Source organism: Lipophrys pholis (genome assembly GCF_963383615.2).
Source record: "Lipophrys pholis genome assembly, chromosome: 18".
NCBI lineage: Eukaryota > Metazoa > Chordata > Actinopteri > Blenniiformes > Blenniidae > Lipophrys > Lipophrys pholis.
Window position 1 is genome coordinate 13,433,189 of NC_137646.1, and position 13,433 is coordinate 13,446,621.

Consider the following 13,433-nt stretch of genomic DNA (forward strand, 5'->3'; position numbering starts at 1 on the left):
CAACCACTACGACAACAGCACCAACAACTACAACAACAGCTCCAACAACTACAACATCTGCTACAACCACTACAACATCAGCACCAACAACTACAACATCTGCTCCAACCACTACTACATCTGAACCAACAACTACAACTACAGCTCCTACAACAACAACATCTGCTGCAACCACTACGACAACATCACCAACAACTACAACTACAGCTCCAACAACGACAACATCTGCTGCAACCACTACAACATCAGCACCAACAACTTCAACATCTGCTCCAACCACGACCACATCTGAACCAACAACTACAACTACAGCTCCAACAACCACAACATCTGCTCCAACCACTACCACATCTGCACCAACAACAACAACTACAGCTCCAACCGCTACAACATCTGCTCCAACCACTACGACAACAGCACCAACAACCACAACATCGGCTCCAACCACTACGACAACAGCACCAACAACTACAACAACAGCTCCTACAACTACAACATCTGCTCCAACCACTACAACATCTGCACCAACAACTACAACATCTGCTACAACCACTACCACATCTGCACCAACAACAACAACTACAGCTCCAACCACAACAACATCTGCTCCAACCACCACGACAACAGCACCAACAACTACAACATCTGCTCCAACAACCACAACATCTGCTCCAACCACTACGACAACAGCACCAACAACTACAACTACAGCTCCAACAACCACAACATCTGCTGCAACCACTACGACAACAGCACCAACAACTACAACTACTTCTCCAACAACCACAACATCTGCTGCAACCACTATGACAACAGCACCAACCACTAAAACATCAGCACCAACAACTACAACATCTGCTCCAACCACTACCACATCTGAACCAACAACTACAACTACAGCTCCAACAACCACAACTACAGCTCCAACATCTACAACATCTGCTCCAACCACTACCACATCTGCACCAACAACAACAACTACAGCTCCTACAACCACAACATCTGCTCCAACCACTATGACAACAGCACCAACAACAACAACTACAGCTCCAACAACGACAACATCTGCTGCAACCACTACGACAACAGCACCAACAACCACAACTACAGCTCCAACAACCACAACATCTGCTCCAACCACTATGACAACAGCACCAACAACTACAACATCTGCTCCAACCACTACCACATCTGCACCAACAACTACAACTACAGCTCCAACAACCACAACATCTGCTCCAATCAGGACAACAGCTCCAACAACTACAACATCTGCTCCAACCACTACCACATCTGCACCAACAACAACAACTACAGCTCCAACCACTACAACATCTGCTCCAACCACTACGACAACAGCACCAACAACCACAACATCGGCTCCAACCACTACGACAACAGCACCAACAACTACAACAACAGCTCCAACAACTACAACATCTGCTACAACCACTACAACATCAGCACCAACAACTACAACATCTGCTCCAACCACTACCACATCTGCACCAACAACTACAGCTCCAACAACTACAACATCTGCTCCGACCACTACCACATCTGAACCAACAACTACAACTACAGCTCCTACAACAACGACATCTGCTGCAACCACTACGACAACATCACCAACAACTACAACTACAGCTCCAACAACGACAACATCTGCTACAACCACTACATCATCAGCACCAATAACTACAACATCTGCTCCAACCACGACCACATCTGAACCAACAACTACAACTACAGCTCCAACCACTACAACATCTGCTCCAACCACTACGACAACAGCACCAACAACCACAACATCGGCTCCAACCACTACGACAACAGCACCAACAACTACAACAACAGCTCCAACAACTACAACATCTGCTCCAACCACTACAACATCTGCACCAACCACTACAACATCTGCTCCAACCACTATGACAACAGCACCAACAACTACAACATCTGCTCCAACAACCACAACATCTGCTCCAACCAATACGGCAACAGCTCCAACAACCACAACAACAGCACCATCAACTACAACTACAGCTCCAACAACCACAACATCTGCTCCAACCACTACCACATCTGCACCAACAACTACAACTACAGCTCCAACAACTACAACATCTGCTCCAACCACTATGACAACAGCACCAACAACTACAACTACAGCTCCAACAACCACAACTACAGCTTCAACATCTACAACATCTGCTCCAACCACTGCGACAACAGCACCAACAACTACAACGACAGCTCCAACAACCACAACATCTGCTCCAACCACTACGACAACAGCACCAACAACTACAACGACAGCTCCAACAACCACAACATCTGCTCCAACCACTACGACAACAACACCAACAACAACAACTACAGCTCCAACAACCACAACTACAGCTCCAACAACTACAACATCTGCTCCAACCACTACCACATCTGCAACAACAACTACAACTACAGCTCCCACAACCACAACATCTGCTCCAACCATTTTGACAACAGCGCCAACAACTACAACGACAGCTCCAACATCTACAACATCTGCTCCAACCACTACCACATCTGCACCAACAACTACAACTACAGCTCCTACAACCACAACATCTGCTCCAAACACTATGGCAACAGCACCAATAATTACAACGGCAGCTCCAACAACCACAACATCTGCTCCAACAACTACAACATCTGCTCCAACCACTACCACATCTGAACCAACAACTACGACAACAGCGTCAACGACTACAACTACAGCTCCAACAACTACAACATCTGCTCCAACCACTACGACAACAGCACCAACAACTACAACTACAGCTCCAACAACCACAACTACAGCTCCAACATCTACAACATCTGCTCCAACCACTACCACATCTGCACCAACAACTACAACTACAGCTCCTACAACCACAACATCTGCTCCAAACACTATGGCAACAGCACCAATAATTACAACGGCAGCTCCAACAACCACAACATCTGCTGCAACCACTACAACATCAGCACCAACAACTACAGCATCTGCTACAACCACTACCACATCTGAACCAACAACTACAACAACAGCACCAACAACTACAACATCTGCTCCAACCACTACGACAACAGCACCAACAACTACAACATCTGCTACAACCACTACCACATCTGAAGCAACAACTACAACAACAGCTTCAACAACTACAACATCTGCTCCAACCACTACAACAACAGCGCCAACGTCTACAACTACAGCTCCAACAACCACAACATCTGCTCCAACCACTACGACAACAGCACCAACAACTACAACAAGAGCGCCAACAACCACAGCATTTGCACCAGTTACAGCATCTGTTCCCACCATCACGACGACATCTGCACCAACAACTACAACTACCACATCGACAGCCAACCCAACACTCTTCCGTGTCACATTCCGGTCTGCGTTCGGAAACTTTACGTTTGACCTGTTGAATCCATCATCTAATGCGTTTCAAGTTCGAGCTGCCATGATCAAATCCCAGGTAAATCTCATTCATTATCCCTTTTCTTTTAATAAAAAGCTTGCATACGACAATCTCATCATAATGACAATGCAAGATTTTTAAAATGCCAATTATTGTCTTTTTGTAGCTTGAGCCCTTGTTCCGGACATTGTTTCCATCTTCTTTTATCTCTTTAAATGTGGTCCAGTTCAGGTAATTTCATCTTATTTTCTGATTTTGTTGATTATCAGTCCTGTTGTAAACATGATACTCAAAACCATCTGTTGGGTTTATTTTTTTTGCAGTCCTGGATCAATCATCAACCACTTGGATATGACGTTTACAACCCCATCTGCTCCGACCGACAATGTGGTTGGTACAAGTCTGATGTCTCTATCGTCAAATGTCACTGGATTTGACATTGAAGCCAGCTCCATCACTGTTAACTCCAATACCAACACCTCTGACTCTACCTCTGACTCTACCCCTACCCCTACCCCATGTAAGTCACATTATTTTGGTCTTTAAGGGTCATTACTGTAAGAAAACGAAATAAGAACATATCAAGAAAAAATATTTGTTCACCTCATGACTTCTCCTCTTTTCTCTGTATTTGCAGCTTCAGCTCATGTGCACCAAGAAATCCGTTTCATCACTGCCCTCTGCCTGGTACTGCTGTCATGGCTGCTGGTAACGCAGCAATAATATATGTATTCTGATGAATTCTGTTGTTTGGCTACACCGCCATTGTTGTTTTTAATGACATTTACGGCTTTGACACATTAGCAAATCCATCTTTACTTATATTAGACACATTTTGAAAGTAAAACTTACAGTATAATAATCTGTGGGAGAAGTATTAAGCACAAGACAGGATGACAACCCTTGCCAAGTTAAAGATTGTGGTGGCTTGTTTATCTCAGGAATAATCCTAGCTGGGGCTTCACTTTGCATGTAATTCATCTTTACCTATGTTCTGTCTACCATGAATGCAAAATAGATATTGTACCGTTGCTTTTAACGCAAGCAAACACTTACTGGGTTTCTGGTTCGAGAACATATCGTAAATATTGTAAATCAAAAGAAAATATATATTCATCGTAGAGATATATTTAACTCAGAATTTAACTATTATCTTATAATGTATCCTGTAAATATCTATGTACCGTATTTATATAAACCTATCTTGTAGTATTCCAAACTGGAATGACAACCTATTGCATTTATATGTGCTATATTTATCAATAATACTTTGGTGTATTCTCTGAACTTTCCTGTACTTTGTACAAATTCTGTCAAAATACACTCTTGCAAGAATTTCACTCGTGTGTGATTCTTTTTTTCCTTTTGTGGTTTTACAAAAGTCTTCGTTAATTGAATACCAAAGTCACAGAGGGAAATCCCACCTTTGAACTGCACGGAGAGTCAAATCTGCATGCGTGATTTCTGCAGCACTTACTTGGATAACGCAATGTGGAAGCTGGCGAGATGTGTCTTAATTTGTTAAAAGTCTCAGGTTTCGTAATACGAAAGATTCAGGTTTGGTAAGACAGACAAAAAGTTTCAGTGCACAAGTAGTAACTTATAAAAATACATTAATTTGCACTAACATGAATCATATCTGGCCTCTATTGTGAAAGGTAGCTATAGCCTAACATGCCCTCTGTCTCATTATAATCACAGTATAGAAAACATACACAACAAGCAATGCAACACAATGAGACATTTATATCAGTCTGGGAACTTATATTAATGCATTTATCTAATATCTGAAAAAGTTTGGTAGTTTGGTAGTTTGGTAGCATTATTAGTGCAGTACTGGACATACCAGAGAGGCGATTTTCTAACAGAAAAAAAACGTAACTTCAAGTGAGAACACAGAAGGGATACACATTTTATACTCAGTTTCCTTTTTTTAAGGGAAGTATGCTCACTTTATTTTAATTATTATTCCAAATGACAAATAAATCAAAGTTCTAATTCACAATCTCAGAGACATTGTTCAAATAGATAATCAATCAAAACACCATAAAATCCTAATAGTTTGATGCAAGTTATCCATCTAATCAGGCGAGTTCATCAAGAGACTGGAAAAGGTGTGCGACATATCAGTGACATGATGTAAAGTGTTTCCTTGAGGTGTCCAGCGACTAGACTGGGGTCTGCAATCTTTTCATCACTTTCGCTCCTTCCTCACCAAACTAAGATTTTCTATTTATGTGTCAAAACAATGCTAAGAGGTAGGGCTGAACAGAGCAGGTTGCAAGACAAGCGAATCCTTTAATTGAATACCAGGCAACAGAAAGAATACAAAAACCCGAACAAATTGGAGTACAAGCAGAAACGCATGAGCGCAGGGAACATCACGGGGAAAACACAAACAAACCAGCACAAGAGAGCCCTGATATGTCGTCCTGTCCTTCTTCCTTCCAATGCAGGCAATAATTACGGGAGCCAAGCCGGAAAAAAAACTAACAAATCAACTCTCTCCAATAAATATGTCACATTTAAACAGACTCCAACATACACTATAATAAAGAATCGATAAATAAATCAAAAGAATGATATTACTCCCAAAGAATTATATTTTTCTTCAACAAAAGTCTTTTCTAGGTAGATGATGTTGCATCTCCGTGTTAATTTTACAAGTTCTTTTATTTCTCGGTTAACTGTCTCTCACCACATAACTGAGTCACTATCAAAGACGCACACATTAGTTATGTATGAAGAAAACCAAGATGATGGTCTGGGAATGACTCGCGTCACTTTTACCAATTGTAAATAAAAACAAAAAAAGTTGACGATTAAAACAATATAAAGTGGTGCTCAATAGTTTGTGAAACTTTTACCTGAATTATCATTTACAACGTGGCTCTTGCTGATATTTTAGATGGTTGTCGCCTTTTCACATGCCTTTATTCTGAAAAACTGTCAAATCTCACTTCTCAGTATGATTGACCTGAATTTCACCTGGGAAATATCAGGACCTGGTTTTATCTTAGTTTCAGTCAGTGATTAGAATGATAATTTATCAAGTCATTGGTCATTGGTCAGAGAGAGAGAGAGAGAGAGAGAGAGAGAGAATAACTCCATAAAGTTTGAAAGCCAAAAGGTGGCATCATACACAGTATAAAAGAAGGTCTGACAAGTGAGGGTAACGATTGCAGATTTCAATCATCTGGATCATTTGAGAAAATATAGAAGTTCATCTATTTTGGGAGCTCATACATCTTCAAAATGAGACATGCAGCTTCATCACACATTGTACACGATCGGCCTCACGTTGTGTCAATTTACTAAAAACTGCACAGTATTTAGTATTTCTTGTTGGTTCAGCAATGGATAGTTATTCAGTGTGTACAGTGACATGCCAATATATCTTTATCTGTGAATTACATGGTTATCGTTGCAAACCAGACAAATGTTCTGTTGATAGAATCATGTATAAATGAAGGGTGGGAAACTTTGATGATTGTAGGAGCCGTAATAATGTATTCTTCTACTGCCTGGGGGCTAAAGTGTGACTGATTTATGGATCCTCATTTCTGATTCCGAGTGCCGTCGACCACTGAGCAAACTGTCATCTCACGTCCTCCACAACCTGTTACACGGAGAGCAGAGCCCATTGTTCAACAGACTCAAACAGTTCAGCTGTGATGAAGTATGATACCAGACTTCAATCATTCCACTCAACACAAAACTCAATAACTCCCCTCTGTGTGGCCGACACGACTTGACTATGTCAATATTGATTTTAGTTTTGCCCTTACTCTTGTTGTATAGTTGCTTTTTATATATACCTTCATATAAAGAATAATATGAAGATACTATGTCATCTGACAGGAGGGTTGCATGTGGCCGACATGTTGCCGATCTAGCAAGTTTACCATTTCAAGTTTACCAAGTCTGACCTGCGGCTTTAACGCCAACACCACTGAGCAGCAAATATCGATAGAACAAATCAAGAGAAGCACAAGTATTCACCGATCTTGAGTCTTGTGATATTCAAGATCACCCACGGTTGGCTGTATTTGTACGATTTGTGTGAAAAGACTGCTTGAATAAGGAAGAATTGCTCCGCGTTGTGCCGATAAATGCCCGTCGGTTTTGGGTTTTTTTTGTGTGGCTCTTTGCAAATGCAGTTTGATTTCTAAGCAGCATTTAATTCTGAACCTGTCTGTCATATAATATTGATATTTTAGTATTTGTTCACAATATTACATTCTCTTATATTGTTACTGAATGTTATATTCTCATCACATCTTTTTCTTATTTCCTTCCAGTACGATACAGTAAATATTGTTACTGCTACTAAATATTGTATGTTACATATATGTTTGTACGTTCATTGCATTATACAGCTGCAACGCAACCATTGTGGACTTAAAATGACAAAATAAGATCGTTTCTCATTATCTCACTGGATCTATTTTTGAATATATTTGTCCTGTCACTCAAAGAATGTTGCCAATCTGGTGTTGCGGAGGCGAGAGACAGCTTGGATATATAGTTAAGTTAGGCAACAGTTTGTTTGCACGTTCTTTGAAGAGGCAGTTAGGGTCTGCTTAGTAAATGGATCTGTCGGCGACGGACAAACAAAGAAGTGTGTAAATGTTATTTATATAGCACATCTCACGGACAGAAATCGAGTTTATAAGACACAATAAAACCTAATACAACATAAAACATTAGGTTAATTAAGAAAATGAATTGCTCGGCCACGTTGGCCCTGAGAGCTAAGATTAAAAGTTCAAAACGAATTCTCAAAATCACTGGCAACCAATGGAGAGAAGCCAAAATGGGACTTCTGTGAGACATTTTTATAGCCAGTGAGGCTACATTCCAATTTCTTGCTGGGATCTCATTTTTTTTGTGTAATCAATTCAAACGCGACCTCCAGTGTGAACGTGAACGGAGGAGATGTTTTCGGGGCCCCAGAGAACGCGGGCGCAGGTTAGGGTTAGGGTTAGGGTTAGGGTTAGGTTGGCATGACACGCCGGTCAGCAACAGGGTTGCCAGATGTGACTCACTGTTTCCAGCCCAGACAACATTAAACCCACACAAATCTAGCCCATATATATATATATGGGCTAGATTTGTGTGGGTTTAAATTTGTGGGCAACTCATATATATATATATATATATATATCTATATATATATATATACACAAATATATATATATATATAAGTTGCCCACAAATTAAAATTAAGTCCCATCATTCAAAACATCTGCAGACAGATGTGTTTGTCTCCAAGTCGCTAAGCAACTTTGTAAAAGAGTCCAGTGAAACCAGGTTTTTGAGTTGGTTCCAAGCAGATGGAGCCTTTTCTCCCAGTTCAGTCCTGATTTTAGGAAGAGACAATAAAAGAAGATCCTGCGAGCGAAGACTATAAGAGTCCGTGTTTCTGAGACTGATGTACTGTAGGTCTGAAGGTAGGATGGGAGCAGACCTAAAATACACTTAGAAATATAAAACAATCCTGTGATTGAGTCCCCAAAACATATAAAGAAGACCATCCAACACAAGTATACGGCAGACATTTAAAATCGGTGACGAACCTCAGAGCTCCAGGATGGACCCAATCCAGGGACTGTAAACTGCGAGAGGAGGCGTGCACATACAGGTGCCTCTTAAAAAATGAGAATATCATGAAAATGTTCAGAGAGTCAAACCCATATACAGGCTCATGACACATAGAGTGAAATATTTTAAGCCTTTATTTCTTGAAATGTTGATGATTATTTCTTACAGAGAGTGAAAACCCAAAATTCAGTGTCTCAGAAAATGTATATATTAGATAAGATTAAAAAGAATAAAAATGGAAGGCTTCTGAAAAGTCTGTTCATTTCGATGCACTCAATACTTGGTTGGGCTCCTTTTGCGTGAATTACTGCGCCAATGCAGCGTGGAAATGAAATCAGCGTCTCCATAAAGCTTGTCAGCAGGAGGAAGCATGAAGTGCTCTAAAGTTTCCTGCTCGATGACTGCGTTGACTGTGGACGTCAGAAAACCCAGTGGAGCGACAGCAGCAGAGGACATGGCAGCACAAATCATCACAGACTGAGGAACCGTCACACTGGACTTCAAGCAAGGTGGATTCTGAGCCTCTCCGCTCTTCCTCCACACTCTGGGAACTCCATTTACAAACCAGATGCAAAATGTACTTTCATGTGAGAAAAAGGACTTTGCACCTTTCCCTACCACACTTTCTCCTCCCACTCAACTTTCTCTGAACATGCTTGGATCCAGAACTCTGTGAACAAGCAGCTTCTTTAATGACCTTTTGTGGCTTTACCCTCCTTGTGGACGGTGTCAATGACTGTCTTCTGGACATCTGTCAAGTCAGCAGTCTTCTCCATGATTGTGTCCCCTACTGACCCAGACTAAGAGACCATTTAAAGGCTCAGGGAACCTTTGCAGGTGTTTTGAGTTAATTAGATGATAAGGGTGTGACACCATGACTTTCCAAAACTGAACATTTCCACAATATTTAAATTTTCTGAGACACTGACTTTTGGGTTTTCACCATCCGTCAGCCATAATCATCAACATTTCAAGAAATAAAGGCTTGAAATATTTCACTCTATGTGTGATGAGCCTATATCATATATAGGTTGGACTTTGTGAAATGAGTCACAAAAAACATTGACCATTTTCACGATATTCACATTTTTTTGACATGTACCTGTACAAAACATCTCCGTAGTCCAGCACAGACGGGAATGTGGCAGAAACCGGTCTCTTTCAGGATTCAAAAGAAAAGCCAGATGTTATCCGGAAGAAAATGCAGAGTTTCAATTTTCGATCTTTTTAACACGCTTCACCATGACAAGGGACCGAGTACCAGACGTTTGCAAATTACAGACAAACTGTTGACTCGATGGAGAAATACCTGGAAGCAGCCTTATGAAAAAATATTAAAGATTGAGTATAAACTGGTAAAGCAAACTCAATAGAAAGCTATCACACACTTAAATTCTTCCTCAGATGGATTTTATCCAAACATATTATTTTTCACGGCATTGCATTTTTGGAGTTTAATTTCCTCATTCGATCTTCTACACCTGCTTGGCCTCCTTCTATTGACCAATCTCAGTGGACACAGGTTGCCAGGTTAAATAACCTGGAATCGGAATAACAATTGGACAGAGTAAAGACAGCTTGGACTGTACTACTATTTGGCCCCACTGGATCATACAGACACCCAACTAACGTTCTAACATTATTTTTGTTATACTAATATTTTTATGTGTGTGTGCTGTTGTGGATGTCTGCTGGAAGTGCTAATTGGTCGTTTCACAAATACAGTAACTGTTTTGCATCCTGGGTCATGCTGACGTCGAGGCTTTTCTTTGCTTGGCCAAAAAAAGCATGATAAACTGCACATAACTGCTTTGGTATTTTTGCAAAGAATTCAAGTATGCAAGTAAATAACTTCAAATATCCACGTTATTATCCATAAATAGCATTTTTGAACACCTCAACCACACAGGAAACCCTCATTTATACAGTTCCACTGCTTTCTTCTTCTTCTTCTTCTTCTACTTATTCTTATTATTTTGATTATTATTATTAATCACAAAACGGGGCCACGGGGAAGTGTGACAGTCCAGGGCCATACTGTGATGTGAATATTTGCCTAATTTTGTCTAAAATGTAAAATGTAATACATCAAAAGATGAGAAAAGTGATGGGACAATAAATCAGTATTTGTCGTAGTTTGTTTTGAAATAATCCCACACTATATTGCAATCAACAAGTAACCAAGGTATACGGACGTTGGCTTTTGACTTTTCCTTGAAATCACTGTTTAGATTTCTTTGAATCGATTTTTGCAGGGTGGTGTAAAACAGCGTTGCCATATTAAGCAATTTGTGGCAGTAACACAATTGATTTTCTCCAGTAATGAAGGCGCCACCTCGGAGAACCTGCTGCCTGGGACAACTATCATTCATCTCCTATTAAATCTTCACGACACTCAAGTTGATGCCCTGGTCTTCTTAGACACAAACCCAGTTTGAAAAAGAAACAGTGAGTGTACCACATCATTGCAGGCTATGCCGCCTTTAGAGTTTTGTTTTAAGTTGTTTTTGTCTTTTAGTTGTATCAAAGTTGTGTTTTTTTGCATACATTGTGAGCCATAGTATGCAGTACTGAATTTTAAACATCTATTATAAAGTATTATTTGAAGTGTTTACTGCTAAAGTAAGTTTCCATTGTTTATAATTAAGTAGGGAAGCATCCGTACCACTATTTTTTAAAGGACGAGTACAAGTAATAACCTTTTGCTACTTGCCGTTACAAGAACCAATTCTATTACAATTATTTTCAAAATATTTTATTCTCATCTCAGTGTTTCCTCGTTCGGATAAGATTTAACTGAAATATTCACTGTGTGGTTTTGTTGGCATTGCAGTTTTTCAGTTCCATGGGCCAGGTTGTCTGGCAATTTGAACTCCAACCAAAAATGCTCTTTTTCTATTCGATGAGTGACTGGAGCATGTAATGTACATTCTTATAAAAGGTCTATATGCCCTGTTGGGGTGGAGTGAGCAGGCTACTGCTCAATGTTATAAAAATGTCCAACAACTCTTTGTCCAAAAGCTGCGGCATCACTTAAGCCTAATTCATACGTACTTATACGTACGTGAGTCACTGCGAACCACCTCCACATAGCCTGTGTGTCAATGCTGTGCGCAACTCCAACGTAACAACAAGTTAGAGCAAGCTTGGACCAACAGTCATACTTTAATCAGGTTAAGAATGTAGTATAGCTGGTGTGTGAGCCCCAAAACTCTTTAGCATGTAGCATGTAGCATGGCTCAAAGTAAAACCCTCCTGGATCCACTGAGCAGTAAAATGTTATTAATAACAAAAATGGCTCCTAAAACTTCCCCTGCAGCAACCACAACACCTGTTCTTACAACGGCTCCTGAAGACATGACAACCCCTGAACAGACAATAGAAGAAGAATCCACAACGCCTGATTTCACGTCAACGGCAGCAACAACTTCTGATCAAAAAACTACGGAGGAAACCACAACGACTGATTTAACAACTCCTCATTCAACTATGCCAACCGAAGAAACGACAACACCTGGACCAACAACAACTACAGTATTCACCACTCCTGATCATACAAGAGTAGAAACCACAACACCTGAACCGACAACGACAGTATCAACGACACCTGATCCTAAAACTACAATTCAAAAAACACCTGTTCCCACAAAAACTACAGTATCCACTACACCTGATCCTGCAACTACAGAAGAAACCACACCTGAACCTACAACTACAGTATCCACTACACCTGATGCTGCAACTACAGAAGAAACCACAACACCTGAACATACAACAATTACAGTATCCACTACACATGATTCTGAAACTACAATTCAAACTACAACACCTGCACCCACAACAACTACAGGAGAAACAACAACTCCTGATCCTATAACTACAATTCAAACCTCAACACCTGCACCCACAACAACTGCAGGAGGAACAACAACTCCTGATACTGCAACTAAAGTTCAAACCACAACAGCTGCACCCACAACAACAACAGTATTCACCACACCTGATCTCTCCACTACAGTTCAAACCACAACACCTGCGCCCACAACAATTACAGTATCCACTACACCTGATCCTGCAACTACAGTTCAAACCACAACACCTGCACCCACAACAACTGCAGGAGAAACAACAACTCCTGATACTACAACTACAATTCAAACCTCAACACCTGCACCCACAACAACAGTATCCACTACACCTGATCCTGAAACTACAGTTCAAACCACAACACCTGCGCCCACAACAATTACAGTATCCACTACACCTGATCCTGCAACTACAGTTCAAACCACAACACCTGCACCCACAACAACTGCAGGAGAAACAACAACTCCTGATACTACAACTACAATTCAAACCTCAACACCTGCA

The 13,433-nt window shown here is 40.7% G+C and overlaps 2 protein-coding genes across 2 annotated transcripts in view; both read left to right on the plus strand.

The window, feature by feature from the left end:
• Nucleotides 1-4,797, plus strand: part of LOC308123948 (uncharacterized protein) — a 23,441-nt gene extending 18,644 nt beyond the window's left edge. Inside the window, exons 4-8 of the mRNA XM_080486698.1 lie at nt 1,585-1,607; nt 1,753-3,515; nt 3,625-3,689; nt 3,782-3,978; nt 4,096-4,797. Coding sequence (XP_080342824.1) covers nt 1,585-1,607; nt 1,753-2,719 — 990 coding nt within the window. The 3' untranslated portion in view covers nt 2,720-3,515; nt 3,625-3,689; nt 3,782-3,978; nt 4,096-4,797. The remainder of the gene's footprint in view (nt 1-1,584; nt 1,608-1,752; nt 3,516-3,624; nt 3,690-3,781; nt 3,979-4,095) is intronic.
• The window catches only part of LOC308123949 (uncharacterized protein), a gene marked incomplete at its 5' end in the record, with an annotated part of 27,089 nt that continues 17,156 nt past the window's right edge, over nt 3,501-13,433 (plus strand). The window contains 2 exons of the mRNA XM_080486699.1: nt 3,501-3,515; nt 4,096-4,166. Of these exons, the coding sequence (XP_080342825.1) occupies nt 3,501-3,515; nt 4,096-4,166 (86 nt within the window). The remainder of the gene's footprint in view (nt 3,516-4,095; nt 4,167-13,433) is intronic.